Source organism: Dromiciops gliroides, chromosome 3 (genome assembly GCF_019393635.1).
Source record: "Dromiciops gliroides isolate mDroGli1 chromosome 3, mDroGli1.pri, whole genome shotgun sequence".
Classification (NCBI taxonomy): domain Eukaryota; kingdom Metazoa; phylum Chordata; class Mammalia; order Microbiotheria; family Microbiotheriidae; genus Dromiciops; species Dromiciops gliroides.
Genome location: NC_057863.1, coordinates 598964727 through 598981549, shown reverse-complemented (window position 1 = coordinate 598981549; position 16823 = coordinate 598964727). Strand labels below are relative to the sequence as shown.

The 16823-nt window shown below is 42.1% G+C and overlaps 2 protein-coding genes across 5 annotated transcripts in view; one reads left to right on the top strand and one right to left on the bottom strand.

Moving 5' to 3' along the window:
* Window positions 1–6695: 6695 nt before the first annotated feature.
* Window positions 6696–8717, bottom strand: LOC122748130 (ADP-ribosylation factor-like protein 6-interacting protein 4). The gene is made up of 3 exons (XM_043993830.1): window positions 8699–8717; window positions 7373–7813; window positions 6696–7216 (listed from the first exon to the last, which is right to left on the bottom strand). Exons 1-3 carry the CDS (start codon window positions 8715–8717, stop codon window positions 6696–6698), a joined length of 981 nt encoding a protein of 326 aa, XP_043849765.1.
* Window positions 6910–16823, top strand: part of FOXJ3 (forkhead box J3) — a 145953-nt gene continuing 136039 nt past the window's right edge. For all 4 annotated transcript variants that reach the window (XM_043996004.1, XM_043996005.1, XM_043996002.1 and 1 more), the window contains exon 1: window positions 6910–7101. The gene's annotated coding sequence lies outside the window, so the exon portion shown is untranslated. The remainder of the gene's footprint in view (window positions 7102–16823) is intronic.

The window sequence follows — 16823 nt, the reverse complement described above, 5'->3', positions numbered from 1 at the left end:
CTCTCTTCCAGAGTCATCTGGATCCAGTGGCAAGATATATAGATGACTGGAATTGGCCCCAGATGGTTTAAGGCAATTGGGGTTAAGTGACTTGCCCAGCTTCACACAGCTAGTACATATCTGAGGTGAGATTTGAATTCAGGTCTTCCCAACTTAAGGGCCAGTGCTTTATCCATTGTGCCTCCTAGCTGCCTCAATAGAGAAAACAGAGGGGTGGGGGAGAATAAACTCATAGCCATCCTTGTCCACAAAGCTTCTGAATGTGGGTGAACCTGACAGGGGAAGATAAAAAAAGAACTTGGGGTGAAAGTGATGGACACGATCAGCACTCAAACTATGAAGGAAAAGAAACAAGAATAAAATGAAGGGGATATGGTACAATGCTGATGGGACACCTGTGCCCCCTTTTCCTGGTCATGGGATGGGACTAGAGATGGAGAATGGATCATAGTTTCTAGTTGGAAAATTCAAAAGGGGACTCATTCTCTTCTCTCCAAACATCCTTTGCCTCCAAACTTCCCCATTTCTGTCAAAGGAACCAACATCCTTTCAAATATTCAGGTTTACAATCCTGTGGCTATCCTTGATTTTTCCTTTTCCCTCACCCTTCCATCTCCAATAAATTGATGTCTTGTTGCTTCTTACTCCAGAACATCTCTAATATTCATCTTTTCTCCTCCTCACATTCAGACCCTTATCACCTTATCTAGATTATCATACAACTTTCTGACTAGGCTCCTGCCTTCTCATCTCTTCTCTCTCTAATCCATATGTCCTATAGCTGCCAAATTAATCTTCCTAAAGCATGACTGATTGTTACTCCTCCGCTCAAGAAATTTCAATGATCCTCCATTTCCCCTTAAATAAATGACACACTTCTCAGCTTGACATTGAAAGCTCTTTACAATCTTTTAACTTACCTTTCTAGACTTATTTCACATTATTTCTTTTGTGTACTCTAAATTCCAGTCAGACTGACATTGCTTTATCCTGAATTTAGCATTCCATCTTCTGTCTTAATGCCTTTGCACAGGCAGGCTGTCCTCCATATCTGAAATACACTCTCTTCTCACCTCTTCCTTTAAGAATCCTTAGTTTCCTTTAGGGCTCAACTTAGGTTCCACTTTTTGTGGAAATCCTTTCCTGATCCACCCAGTTATTTATTTCTCTTTCAATTACCTTGTGCTCATTTGTATAAAATTTGCATCATTCTAGTAAAATGTAAGGTCTTAGAGCACAGGGACTTTTCACTGTTGTCTTTTTATTGATGGTATCTACCTAAGGGCCTGGCACAAAGAAAATAGTTTAAGAATGCTTGTTGAATTGAATGTAATTACTGTTTCAGGCATGGCTAACTGGGAGGGTGGTGTTTCCATTAATAGAAAGAAGGTAGGGATCAGGCAGCCCTTGGGGAGAAGGATGATGAGTTTGTTTTAGACATGTTGACTTTGAGGTGCTGGCAGGGAATCTAAATAAGCATTTGGTGATTAGAGAGGTGCAGAGGAGAGAATGGGGTTAGAGATATAGATTCAGGTTGTTGGTTGTATACAGATAAATTTTAGGAGTGGGTAAGATTGTTAGAGAAGATAGCAGAGAGTGCCAGCTATGTACAGATATTTGTGGGGCATGCCCATCTTTAGGACTAGTGGAGAAAGGGAAACAGGTTAAGACTAAAGAAATAACCAGTGAACTAGGAAAGAGCAATGTCAAGGAAGCGAAGGAAAGGGAGAGAATAAAAAAGGAAGTGGTGGTTAACAATGTCAAATGCTAGAAATAGGTCAAGGAAGATGAAAAACCATTGGATTTCCCAATAAGGCCAATGGTGACCTTGGAGAAAGCAAATTAAGTAGTTGACTGCCAGAGAATACCATATTTCAGGATGTGCACTGATAACTTGGAGATTATCCAAAAAAAAGATAGTGATGGGTCTTATGAAATATAAAAGAAACCAGTCAAGAGACCAAGTTTCTGGGTAATAATATTATTTTATTAATCATGCTGACAATAATTAATAAAAGGGTTCAGTGACATTCTCAAATGCCAAAGACCCCCTCATGGAATCCACTCAACACTTATTTGCCTTTGGAAGAGTGGGTGTTCCTGATTGAGTAACAATGAGAGAATGAATATTATAATGAGTCAAACTCATTATAATGAGGATCTGGAGGACAAGTCTTTAATTAATCAGTCATGATTAAAGGGATTTATCTATGTTCATATCATCCTGTCTAGGGTAATCAAAACGAAAGGGAGAATCCACTTTTCCCCAGACCTGTCTGAATAAAACACAACGGGCTGGAATCCATCAATCCACCTAAACTAGAATTTCTTCACCTTTTGGACAGATCTGAGTTTTCCCTCTCATTATCATCCCCTGCACTTCAAAGGCTGCCTGAATAAACTACAGGGGCTGGTTTTTGAATGAGGAGGTAGAAAAGGGGGAAAACCCTCTCATTCTTTGGTTCATTTAATATAAGTATCATTTGAAGAAATCAGGTGTGTTTAACCTTAAGAGACTTAGTGAGAATATGATAGCAATCTTCAAGTCAACTTGTCACGAAGCAGCATCTAGTAAGTGCTTATGATGTGCCAGTCACTGTGCTAAGCTCTGGGAATACAACTAGAAGCAGAAAAATAGTCAGTCTTTTGCCTTCAAGGAGCTGCCCGATCTAATAAGAGAAGACAACACAGCTGAAAAGCCAGGAGAGCTAACGAGGGAGAGAAGGTCCTTGTACAGGGTGTGGCAGAGAAAGTCCAAAGAATCAGAAGTGGATCCAGGGGAGGAATGAAGACATACATGGATAGCATGGGTGTTCCAGCCAATCAGAGGAAGAGGCTGCAAGATGAAATGTGACTTCCAGGGTGAGGAGGGGCTTCTGTGGCTATCTTTAAATATTTGAACAGAGACTGGACTAGTTCTCAGCCCCAGAAGAGAGAATTATTTATCTGGCATTTGGCTTGTTTTGTATATATTTATTTGCTCGTTGTCTCCCCCATTAGATTGTAAATTCCTTGAGGGGAGGGATTGTCTTTTGCTGCCCCCACCCATAATATATCCCTAGTGCTTAGCACTGGGCCTGGCACATGGTAGATAGTAGGTGTTTTAACAAATGGTTTATGGATTGATTGAATAGAGAGAAGTTGCACAATGACAAATTTAGGTTTTGTCAGGATTCAGGAGAAAAACTTCCTGACAATTAAGAGTTGCACAAAAGTGGAATGGACTGCCTCAGAATGTAATGATTTCCTCCTCATTTGAGATCTTCAAGTAAAGATGAGATACTTGGGTAGGGAGTAGAAAAGAATTTCTTCTTGACTGGACTTAGGTGGCAATTGAGGTCCCTTCCAACCCATAGAGGTAGCTAGGTGGCATAGTGGATAGAGCATTGGGCCTGAATTTGGAGGATCTGAGTTCAAATCTCATCTCAGACACTTACTAGCAGTGTGACCCTGGCCAAGTCACTTAACCCCAATTGTCTCAATCACCATGGACCATCTCTGGTTGTCCCTGATGTATATCTTGCCACTGGACCCAGATGACTGAAGGAAAGAGTGGGGTTGGTGACTTTGCACAGCCCTCCCTCATTTAGATCCAATGCACTGCAAGTCATGACATCACCCTGATGTGTTGGTCCTCTTTGAGAATGAAGGACAAACAACAAAAACAATCCTTTCCAACCCATAAATCATGTGAACAGTCATATTGCAAGGGGTTGAGGAGGAGTGATGACAAAATAATATAGACAACTCTTTATAGACATGGCAATAGAGGGGAGCAAAATGATAGATGATAATTTGAGTGGAAAGCAGAGTCAAGCTTCAAATGTTTCTTTTGTGGCTACTACAAAATAGCATGGAACATTAGAGTTGGAAGGGCACTTAGAGATCTAGTCCAGTGATTACAGATGAGGAAACTGAGGCTCAAAGAGTTCATCATGCATTTACTATCATGGAGCTAGTTAGGAGTGGAGCTTCGACCATGACCTCAGTTTTCTGATTTGTATTACAGTGCTCTTTCCACATATCACATCTATTTCCATGAGTTGGATGCAGGACAATCTCAGCCCCAATACAGGGAGAGACCTTCTCTCACCTGATAGAGATCGTGTTTGGGGGTGGGGGAGTGGGGAGGCGGGGGAGGATTTAGAGTGTGAGGATCTTTATCTAGGGATCATAAAAGGCCTGGCATAGGAAGTGCCACTTGAGCTTTGCCTTAAGGAAACTAGGGGGCTCTGAGGCATGGGGAAAGAATGACATCCATTCTAGACATGGAAGACCACATGTACAACAGAAAGCTTCTGTTCATAGGGCCATTTACTAGGACCTCTTTTTTTTTTTCTCTTCTCATTCAATTGATCAGTTCATCTGGTGAGTGGGCAGAAGGGAAGGCTCCTCCTACTGAAATAAGCTCTTTACTATGTGATAGGCTATGGGCAGTACAAAAGATAAGGGGCCTCAGTTCTGTGGAAGATGACTAACATACCAAGCGTGTGGTAACCAATTAATTTTTCAATCCAATAGATATGCACCGACCACCTACGAGGCATACACACAGTATTATGTTAGGTGTTTTAAGGGAATACATAAATAAATAAGGAAGTTTATCATCTAGTTGGGAGATTGATAACATGCTAACTCCCCCTGCTCAAATCTCATTACTTTAAAGTTCATTGGTCCCTTAGTGAGTCCCCATTTTGCATTAGTGAATTTTGTGGATATGTGGATATCCTTCCCTCTAAAGCAAACACAGGCAGGGGCCCTTAGACAGCTGACACTAAACAAGTATCTGTTGAATAGTGGACAGGAGGGAGTCAGTCAGGGAATTATTATTATTTTTTGTTTGTTTTTTTATTTTTTAATAGAATTTTATTTTCCAAAAATATATGTAAAAACAAAATTTTAACATCAATTAAAAAATTGTTCCAACTTCTTTTCCTCCTCCATTCCCACCCCCCACCCACTAGAACTTCACGCATTTCAAAATAAATTATACATGAGTAGTCATGGAAAACATTCCCACATTAGCTAGGTTGTCGAGAAAAAGTAAAAAAACTCCCCAAAACTTCAGACTGAGGAATTGTCAAAGAGAAAAAATCTTTTTTTAAAAAAATGTGTTCCAGGGGCAGCTAGGTGGCGCAGCGGACAGAGCACTGCCCCGGAACCAGGAGCACCCTAAGCCCAAATCCGGCCCCAGACACCCACACAGGGATATTATTATTATTAATAACACAAAGGACATAGATTTTGAGTTGGAAAGGGAGTTCAGGTCCATCAGCCCCAACCTTCTCCCCAGATTCAAACACAGAAACTAGAAATGGGACCCAAAGAATTTAGGTAAGCTGCTCAAAGTTACAGTGCCAAGTGAAGGATTTGAACCTAGGTCCTCCTGATGTCAAATCCAGTCCTTTCCATTCTACTATGCGCTGACCTGGCTGTTCCGTTGTGTATGTACAAGAGCCCAAGGGCAGTTCGGGCTGTACAGGATCACAAGAATTCCTCAGTCCTAACACCTACAGACAACCTTTAAATATACTTTCCTTCGACCATCCGAACCTTCATCAGGCTTCCCGGGCTGTCGAGGCTCTAGAGCCTTTTTAGAATCCTAACTAGTACAGTGTCTAGCAGTGTTAGGTGCTTAATAAATGCTTTCTGGCTAATTGCCTCTAAGCTGCTGGGATTCCATTGCTCCGAATCACTTCAGGCCTGCTGAATGATGAATGGATTTGAGTTATAGAGCACCTGGTTTAGAATTATGGGTCGGTTATTTCCTGCCTGCGAGCCTTTGGGTAATTCCTTCTTCTGGCCTCAGTTTCCTCCTTAGCAAATCATAGGGGATGACTTATGTGATTTCTAAGGTCTTTTATAGCTTTGTCTAATCTTTAGTCTATGGAGCAAATCCTGGCTCTGCCAATTACTAGCTGCATCACTTAATCAGGCCAACCAACATTTCATGCCAAAATCTAGGTACATTCGAATGAAACAATAGCTAACATTTATATAGCACCTACTACATGCCAGGCACTGTGCTAAATACTAGGGAGGCACAAAGAAAGGCAAAGAAAGGGGAAAACAACCCACCCCCCCAAACCAAAACAAGTCCCTACCTCAAGCTTCCATTCTAATAAGGGGAGACAACCTGCAAACCACTAGGTACAACTCAGACGAATCCAATATACATGTCAGGTAGTCCCAGAGGGAAGGCAACTAGCGGGGGTGGTGGGGTGGGAAAACAAAGGATCTTTTGCAGAAGATGGGATTTAAGCTGAGTTGAAGGCATCCAGGAAAGCCGTGAGGGAGGACATCCCGTGCAAAGTCGAGGAAAAGAGGCACTAAGTCGATCACTACTGCTAGCTTGTTGGACTGTGTGACCTTTGGAAAGTCCCTCGATCACCCTAACCCTCAGTTTCCCTATCTGTTAAATGAAGAAGGGGGGCGTGTGGGTCAGACGGTCTCTAAAGATAGTTTTCTGCCCTAAATCCCACGAGGATCAGGGTTTTCACGGGGCCGGTGGACGCCTTGCCTCCGATGTCTGTCCTGGTTCCCAAGTGTGCACTCCCGGACCCGGAATCCCTTTCTCTCCCCTCCCCACGCTAGGGTCGTCAGGCTGCGGGCCTGAACGGCAAGGACGCGGCCCCGGAGGCACCCGCCCTCTCCCGTCTGCCGCGTCCAAGGCAAAGCGGCAGGCAACCTACTAGCTAGGGCCCCGGGGCACTATTTCTCCCTGCGGAGGGATCTTGGATAGCTCTCTCTCGTGATGCGCCAAGAGGACCGGAACGCGGGAAGAGGTGGCGCTGACGCCAGGACGGAGGCGCGGCGACGTCGCCGCCGCCGCCCGCGGGATGTGGGTAGCGGGAAGAGGGGGAAGGGGGGGGGGGAAGGAGGAGGGAAGTAGTTCCGGGTGCGCGGCCCCGGATGTTGGCTGCTCCCGCTGCTGCCGCCCGCCGCCGTCGTAGCCGTCGCTGTCGCCGCCACCGTGGGCGCTGCTCGGTGCCTTTGCCGCTCGCTCGCATCAAGCCGCCGTTGGGGCTTTTCCTGGGGGGACGGATACGCACGGAGCGGGCCGGGGGCTCGGTTGGGCCACCCCGGCCTCCGAAGCCTGAGGTGAGGACAAGCCCCTTGGACGGCCGGAGCTGGGAGGCGGGGCTGGGGCATCTCCGGGGCCGAGGCCGGGGCCGAGTCCGGCACGGTGTGGGGTGCTCTCTGGCCGCTCGCTGACCTGCGAGGGGGCGAGGGGGCGAGGGGGCGGGGGGAGCAGAGCCGGGCGGGCGGGCCTGCGGAGGCTCGAGGGCAGCGGCCGCCCCTCCCCCTCCCCCCCCCCGTGCGCCTTCTTCCCCCTCCCCCCCCTCAGCTGCTGCTGCCCCTCAGAGGGCGCCGTGCGCCCCTCCCCCGCCGGGCCCCTGCGCCGCGGGGCGCCGCGCCCCCTTCCAAACTCCCCCGCCCCTTCCCTGGGAAGCCTCCAGTGTCCAGGGAGGACGGAGCCTCGGGAGGATGCGGCTTTGCGGGAGGACTTCACACCTTCTGTGCTGCTGCCCTTCCTCTGCATGGCCGGATCGGCTGGCCTCCCACCCATCCTGTCTGTCCCCGTGTCCTTTGCTGGTGATCGGGCCAACCTCGGCCGGCAGCTGCTCCGTGCAGGCGTGTTTCTGTCCTGATGGGTTTGCATCCTGCCCCCACGTGGGTGTGTCCCCTGTTCCCCCGTCCAACCCCTTTTCCCCCTTTTCTGGCTTTGAGGGATGAGGGTCCTGGCTGGGATTGATGGTTGGGCTTGGTTGCTTTAGTGGAGATGATGAGGAAACTTGAAGCTTTTGAGTTACTGCCGGGTGAGAGGAGGAAGAGATTAGTCCGGTTTCACCTTTTCAAGGAGGGGGGTATCTCGAGACACTGAGAAGGACATCCTATTCTTGACACCCCCCCCCCCCATTTCTCCTCACTGCCCTCTTTTTCTGCTGCCTTTTCTTAGCGGGTTTGAATACTGTTGCTTGGTCTATACAATTTTTCAATCATTTGTGCTGTTTTTCTGTATGTGGGAAGGTTTCTCGTTCTGTCTTGTACAATTTTGTTTCTAAGTGGATATTGACATAAATTGAAAGTTGAGCTAGCCTGTGAGAATAAATGTTGTTTTTACTATTTTTTGGTATGTTAACACATCCCTTCTTCTGTAGAGGAATTATATGTTTGCATGCTTGTAGAGGTATTATATGCTTCGTTATACTTTGGTCAGGTATTAGTAGTCTCAGTCAACTGCCTTTCATGGATGCTGAAACATTTTCTGTCTACTGAGCATCCTTATGTCCAGTCTACTTTCCCTGTTGCATTTGGACCGAGTATGTATGTGTTGGATCGTTTGGCTTCGTAGGTTGGTTAGGATCACATTTGAACTCTGTGAGCCAGTTAATTTTGCTTTGGTTCATGGCCTCACATTGACATTTTTAACTGTAACTAGGTTAAAGTGTAGTGGAAGGGGATCTTTTTTCATCTCTTAGAATTTTTAGATACTGGAAGGAAGAGGATGTTTTTCCCTTTTTCTGATTATGCAAGCATACTGGAAGTGGTTAATTTCTTCCATTTCTTGCACAGCTCTGAGGACTTCTATTTTTTTGGTAGTAGCGTTATTTAATTTGCACTGTTGCAATGAATTGGTTGTTTTATTTATTTTTAGGCCTTTGGGGAGTGCTATTTTCTTATTTCTTGTTTTTACGGCCTGTCCAGTTCCTCATTTTGGGTTCCCATAGTCATGTGCTTACTGGTGGATCACATTTTTTAATCATAAAAAGGGTAGTACAACTGCTTTTCTTCTGTCAGATCTTTCTTGTATTTTTTTCCTCAGATGGCTATTGCCATTATTTTATGTGTTGATTTTTCCTAAATTTTTTGTTGAGTATTTATCTCTTTGGATAGTGTAACCCATTCTGGTTTTCTTTCATGGAACTAACCTTTGTGGAAAGAGAGATGTTAATATAATTGTTGCGGTTTTCTATGGTTGCCTCCTCCTCAGTGACTGGAAGTTATACTTGTTTACTTTTCATGACAATAGGGCAAATGACTCGATTTAGACTTGCTAGTTTTATTAAATCAAAAGTTTGAGTACTAATTATGAATTTTGTAGAGAAATAACAAGAAATAAAGCCCATATTTTTATCTTCAAACCTCAATTTGGTGGGGTAAAACAGGCGCATACCTAAATAAGATCCAAGCAAGCGCAAATTGTGAATATAAGTACCTACTTTTTAGAAATAATTTTTAAAGGTAACGTTCCAACTTGGATCTTCATTCTCATGTAGCCTCGTTTGGTTTGCAAGTCCTTGGCCAGTGCAATACTAGTATGAGGCTACTGAAAGTTATAGGTGGATTTTAGAGAGGAGGGAAGTGGATTGGCAGTGGAAAAGGAAGGCATTTTCAAGAAGAAGGTAATGGCATGTTTGAGGGTAAGGAGGTGAGAATGAGCATACTACAGGCAGGAAATTCCAAACATAGTTTGCCTTGGCTGGACAGAAAGCCTATTGATGAATATGAAAAAATGTATTTGGTGATATAGGTAGGAGGTTGAATTGGAATGTGTTGCTCAAGTTTGACTTTGATAAATTATATAATGGGGAGCCACTGTTGGTTCTGAGGATAGTAACAGGATAGAAATTGTTTGTACACAGGAGATTTTTCTAGTAGCCTTGTGTACTTGGATTGCAGAGAATTTGAAAGCGTAGATTAAGTAGTTCACTTGTGAATTGAAAAAGACCAGGATAGCAATTACAGAGCTCTAAGAAGAGTTGCTTCTGTGACATGTGGTAAAAGAGTTGGCTAGATTTGGTGATAGATTGGAAATGTAAGGCAAAGTAAAGAAACAAAAAATTACAAACCCAGGCTAATAAGGAAAAAAAGTGCTAACAGGGCTCTTTAAGAGTAGAATGAACTTGAGAGGGAGTGGAAACACTTTCTTTGAAGGTCTTCTAGCAGAGCCTGAATGACCACCTGTTGGGTATCTTATAGTGGGAATTTCTTTTTATTTATGCATTGGATTAAATAACTACTAAGTAAGACTCCTTCAAAATTCTGTGATTTGTAGGGTATATCATTCTGCTATTAACTACAGTGCCTAGATTATAAAGGTTTTACTGTGGAAGAGGAGTTGTTAAAAAAATTTTTTTTGACATGGTTTATCAGTTGGTAACTTTTAGCTCCTACTATGGGCCTAGCACTATGCTAAGTACAAAAACAGCTGGGAATACAGAAAGACAGTGCCTGCCCTCAAGGAGCTTATAGTCTAATGAGAAGGCTAATGCACAATGGGATTTAATGGGCCCTAAGGAAACCAGGTAGGTCTGTAGTTGGACTTGAGGAGGGAGAGCTTTCCGGGCTGGGGGGAAAGCAGAGAAAATTCCTGGAGCCCAGAGCTTGGAGTCTTGTTCACAAACAGCCAGATGTGTCACAGGATCAAAAGAGTACAAGGTTGAGAGTAAGGTGTAAGAAACTGAAGAGTAGGAGGAGGCTAGGTTATGAAAGGGTTTAAGTGCCAAATAGAGCATTTTGTATTTGTATTTGGAAGTGATAGGAAGTCACTGGAGTTTATTGAGTAGGGACACAATCAGACCTAGGCTAGACAAATCACTTTGGTGGTGGAATGGAGGATGGATTGCAGTATGGAAAGAGGAGGGAGGCAGACCCACCAGCAGGCTATTGCAGTAATCAGGAGTGGAGGTTGAGGGCCTGCACGAGAGTGGTGACAGTGTCAGAGCAGAGGAGGGGGCCAGAGATACAGCAAAGGTCAACACTTTTCATAATCAATTTTTAAATGTCAGCCTAGCTTTAACCTGCTACTTGGCATATTTTCTGACAGTTTAGCCCCATCTCCTATTTGGTTGTGTTCTGGAAATACAGATGACTACTTCTTGTGTGACCTTTGGCAAGTCACTCAATTGGCTTCAGTTCCTCATCTCTGAAATGAAGTTGTATAAGATAGCCTATAAGGTTCTTCTACTTCGGAGTCTATGAACCTGTGTATGATCAATTTTCATGCTAACTGAAGAAAACATTAGGAAAGAAAGTTTGTTGAGAGGATATATGTCTGCGTATCATACACCAAAATGGAATAAAAAATTTTTGGATTATCTCCTTAAAATTCAATGTAGCACTCACTGTTCTTCCCATTTATGTAGATAATCAAGAGTTGATTCTGTTCAGGTTTTTGTTTCTAGAATATCCAGAATAGAGGAGTAGAGGATGAAGGGTTAGGGAGAACTTCTTTGTGGTTTTTAAGAGCTATCTGGGGCAGCTATGTGGCACAGTGGATAAAGCACTGGCTCTGGATTCAGAGGATCCCAGTTCAAATCTGGCCCTCTGACACTTGACACTTACTAGCTGTGTGACCTTGGGCAAATCACTTACCCTCATTGCCGCCCCCCCCCAAAGTTTTCTGCAATATTGAAAATCATGGGAATGGATTAATATGGGAAGGATCAAGTATGAACTGAGGAAAGACAAAGATGTAGAACTGAACCTAGGAAGCTGAGCTTAGATGAGGCATATTTGTGTTCCTTAGGCAGGGTTTAGAAGTTGGTGCTGCTTTATTCTAGAGGGCTTGAGACATATATACATATTAATATATTTACATATTAATATCAGAATAATGTGTCATGGAGAGCAGAATTTTCTGGCCATAAACACACACATCTATTCATTTATTTAATTTTTTTAGCACTCACATTTATAAAGTGTCTCATCAAGCCCTTCCTTACATGTGTCCTGCTGCTGATCTTTCTCACCCCTCTAGACTGGCTCTGTTCTGGAGATACAGTAGGCTGAAGACTAGAGGAAGATGAGGAATCTAAGAGAACCAATGGATGTATCACAGAAACAAAGGGGAGGAAGTAGATGATGGCAATATTTGGGGTGTGAAGGTTTAGAAGAAGAATAATCAAGAAGGTACCCTGTGCTAAGCCCTGCAGTACAGTATAAAGCAAGACAGAGTCTGTCTTACAAATCTCTGTGATAAATTTGTAAAGTGCTCATTAAGCACAGCACCAGGCACACAGTAGGTGCTTATAAATGCACGTTCCTTCCCCTTTCTCTTCCTGATCTCAAGAGCTCACCTAATTAGAGGAGGGAGACAGCACATGGGAAGGTTCAACTACAAGGCAGATGAAAATGCCCAATGGCTTTAGGGTGCAAAATGGTAAGCTCATAACCCAAATTTGTTTGAAGGATCTGTAGCAACATGGCTTGATATGGTAATTTAAAAGCTTTTTTCCTCTTAAGCTTTCCCCCACTTTTAGTTCTATCCAATGATAAACCTGTCTGAATTGCAAGCACCTTCCTAATATACAGTTTATTTTAACATCATGCTTGATAGTCCATGTTTTTTTCTTGCAAAACTGTATTTTCACAAGTTTTTGCTATTATTCCTTTGTACTCTTGACTATACTTCTTACTGTCCTTTCAAACCATAGTTTTCTTGTTTATTCTTTATTGTACTTTGCCTAATTCCTTTTCTCAACTCTTAATTCCCAAAGTAAGTTTCTAATTTGTGGCTCTTCATATGAATCATAGAAAACAGGATGAAAAGAAAGTTCTATAAGTTTTTGGGAACTATTGATTTTCAGTGGATAGACCCGAGATGAAAGTTTGGAGACCTACATTCTGTGTCTTTTGTTTGCTTCCTAAATACCTTTGACAAGTCATTTAATATCTCTTCACCCCTCATAGTTAGGGTATCAATCAACCAATCAAGTATTTATTGAATGACTATTATACAGTAATAATAATAACTACAATAACAATAGTACTTGACAAACACAATTTACTAAGAACTGACTGATACTCACTTGGTCTCCGTCCCAGGCCAATGAATTGACTTTGTCAATTCCAGGCTCTCATCATTTTGTAGATCTCCCAAACTTTCTCCCCCCTGAGATTTCCAAACTTTCTTTATGTAAGCAAAAGCTTGTTATGTTCACTGTGAGAAACTTATTCTTCATTCTTCCCGTGAGCAGTCTCATAGCTCTGTTTTGGTACCCCCCCCTTCCCATCTTTAGATATGAAATATCTCTAGCTGCAACTCCTCTGCTCTGGTTAAAGACCTATATTTATTTATTGGTTGTTTCATTAATGTTCATGTTGATCTAACAATATAAATATTATCTCATGTAATCTTCACCACCCTAGGAAGTAGGTTACTATTGTTATTATCTCCATTTTAGGTGAGTAAATTGAAGCAGACAGAGAGGTTAAGTGACTTCCCCAGGATGACACAGCTAATAAGCGTCTATGGCCGAATTTGTGTTCAGGTCTTCTAGACTCCGTGTCCAGCTCCTGGTCTAAGGTGCCATTTAGCTACCTACTGTAGTTAAAAGTATAAAGAATGAAGCAGCCCTTATTTGCAATGAGCTTATATTCTAACAAGAGGGAGAATTAGTTCTACAGACATATACAGCATAAGTATAAAATAAATAAATACAAATATGTACAAAACAAATACAAGATAATATGTGGGGGAGGGCATGAGCAGTAGAAAGGATCAGGTAAGTCTTATTGCAGGAGATAGTACTTAGCCAGGTCTTAAAGAGAGGAACTCTTGGAGATAATGGTTAAGAAGGAAGCATTCTGGGCAAGTGAAATGGCCAGTCTAAAGTTACATAGATGGGAAATGGAATGGTTGTGAGGGGAACAGAAAGGCCAGTTTAGGAGAGGTAGGGGTGTGTGTGTGTGTGTGTGTAAGTAAAATCCATTGAACCTTGCAAGAAGGATTGAAGTCTAGTTTGTATTTGATCCTAGAAGTAGAAATGGCAACATTTGGCACAATTGATGTGGGGTGTGGAGAAGTGAGGAATTCAGGAAGTATCAAGACACAGGAAGGATGGTGGTTCCTTCCACAGAAATAAGGAAGTTTGGAAGAGGGGACAGTTTTGGGGGTAAGATGATTTTTTGGGGAGGCAAGTTGAGTTTAAGATGTGTCTGGGACATTTAATTTGAAATATCCAGTAGAAAATTAATAATGTGAGACTGAAACTCAAGGTAAGGATTGAGTTCATCAAATGTATAAAGAAAAGCAACATAAATTATTGGTGTTTTAGTAATTGGCATTTAAGATAGTATTCCATTTAGAAGTGTGATTATTAGGTAATTAAACTGCTTATCTTGTTTGATTTATAGATTCAGTCACATGAATAAATGTGCCAGGCAGTTTGCTAAGCTATTGGATATAGATCTTAGTCAGGGGGAATATTTACATATAGGTGAGTGATGGCCTGGGAAAATTATTTTGGCCTGGGAAGGTAAAGGGATGGTGAGGAAAGCAATTAAATCAGTCCATTAAAACATTCATTATAGTTGATTTGATAACTTCTCAGAGTAAGAGTAGGAGTGAGTAGTACCAGTGGCAGGACAATTGGCACATAGAAAGAAGTCTCATTTTGGTCAATTTAAATAGTGCATTAAAATGTCTTTGTTGGGGCAGGTAGGTGGTGCAGTGGATAGAGCACCGGCCCTGGAGTTAGGAGTACCTGAGTTCACAATCTGGCCTCAGACACTTAACAATTACTAGCTGTGTGACCCTGGGCAAGTCACTTAACCCCAATTGCCTCACTTAAAAAAATGTCTTTGTTTAGATTTATTTTAAATGTAGTTGAGTTATAAACATTTGTTAAGTGCTTAATAGGTGCAAAGGATTTTTTGTTCAGACTTGTAATTTCATCTGTGTAGTGAACTCAGGTGTCATACTCCCATCATTCATGTTATATCTCTACTACATCCATAACATTTTATCTAGGTGCTAGAGAGACAAAGAGAAATAAAAGGACCTTCTCTCAACAAGTTTATAATCTAAAAGAAGAGAGTATAATATATTCATCTATATGAGTTTGATATGAGGTGCAATGGGATGAGTGACTTGGGTTTGCCATTAATTACCTACGTTACAGTACACATCACTTTATCTCTCTGGGCTTGAGTTTCCTCATCTGTAAAATGAGAGGGCTGGACTCAGTGAGCCAGAAGATCTCTTCCAACTCAGATATATTATCCTAAGATAGAAGGTGATAAGGGCAAAGTAGAGATCTAGATAAAGAAGAGTGATCACTTTATTTAGGGAAAGGGAGGATCACAAAGAAGCAGGATGTAGTCAAGAGGAAGACTGGATTTGAAGGTGTCTGACCATCTGGGTTCCAATCCCAGCTCTGCTACTTAACACCACTTGGTGATTGGACAGTCATTTAATTTCTTTGAGTCTAGTTTCCTCTGTAAAATGAGAGTTGTATCAGATGGCATTTAAGGTCTTTCCTCCACCTCTGTATCCCTTGATTCTTTTTTTTTGGGGGGGGGGTGAGGCAGTTGGGGTTAAGTGACTTGCCCAGGGTCACACAGCTAATAAGTGTCAAGTGTCTGAGGTCGGATTTGAACCCAGGTCCTCCTGAATCCAATTTATCCACTGTGCCCCCTAGCTTCCCCGTATCCCTTGATTCTTAAAAGGCTTCATGTAGGAGTGGCATGTCAGCTGCTTCTACAGCAGGTAGAAGTCTGGCCAGTGAATTCTTGGCATAAGTGGATGCTTGGCAGAAGAGAGCACAGCACAAGATGAGTGGATGTTGAGTAGTCTTAGTTGGAGAAGCAGAATGATGTAGAGGGGAGAGTGATAGACTTGGAGTAGTAAGTCTAAATTCACATCCTGTCACTAGTTATGTGACCCTCGGGCAGTTCTTTTAATGATCCTTTTCTGCACCTATAAAATAGGAATAATAATTGTAGTATTGGTAAACTCCTTGATTAAACCTTAAACCACTATATAAATGTGAATTGTAATTTATAACAATATAATGTAGAATGTATGAATAGTGTGAAAAAAGAGTGGAAAGATAGGTTGGAACCAGATTATGGAAAATCCTAAATACCAAACTAAGCAGGAGTTTGTATTTGATTCTTCAGTGGGGAAAATTGAAGATTTTGGAGCAGAGGAGTATTCAGGACAGAAACAAACATTTAAATTGCTATCTATTCCTATGATGTCCTAAGATTTGTTTTCTAGGTACTTGTTTATTTTAAATTTTTTTTCCTTTTAACAGACCCCAATTCAGGATCTGCTCCATTTTCATGCTTTATTATTTGGTTTGTCATACCCAGTTCTCCACACTTTGACTATTCAGAGAGCCTGGCCCAAAACCTGGTCCACTTTTATTCTTCTCTACTGTCTGGATTGCTCCCTGCTATTCATTTCTGCTCTCTACATTTGTGTAAATTCATCACTTCCAGAAGGAGTCACTCTTTGATATTGACAAACCTCTACTAGAGACATCTTACAAAATTTCAGATTTTAAGAATATCTTAATTGCATTTAAAAATCTGTGCTACAAATCATAAAAAACACAGCTCAATGTTTTTGTTATAGAGATTGATTTCTGAGAAGATAGGTGAAGGCACTTGCTATAAAGAATTTTTGGCATATAGAATTTGTTATAACCAGATCAGCAAAGCACTATTATAGGGAGCCATCTGTTGAGATGTGGAAATAGCCTAGTTATATTTTAATCCTATTCTGTAAAATAGGATTCTACCTATTTTAAGGTACCTTTCTTGGTACCTTACGCAGCTGTTTCAGTTGAAGTGACAAGAGCTGATAATTGCAAATGTTTCTTATAGGGATATTATATGGTGCTTTTTTGTTTTGTTTTGTTTTTTCCAGATTTGTGATTTCATCAGTATGGGGGTGTAGATCTCTAACTTATGTGCAGTTTAGAGAGTTGACTGGAGGTATTGAAAGGTGTTAAGTGACTTGCCCATGGCTACTCAATATATGTTCTAGACAGGATTTGAACTTACATCCTCCTGACTAAAAGGTTGGT

Bases quoted from the DNA above. Each gene is read 5' to 3' on its own strand.
- LOC122748130 (XM_043993830.1), bottom strand. The intron at 7,217-7,372 runs GCGCCCTCTGAG...GCCCCCTCGCAG, and splicing joins CGGCGGGGGAGGGGCGCACG to GTCAGCGAGCGGCCAGAGAG.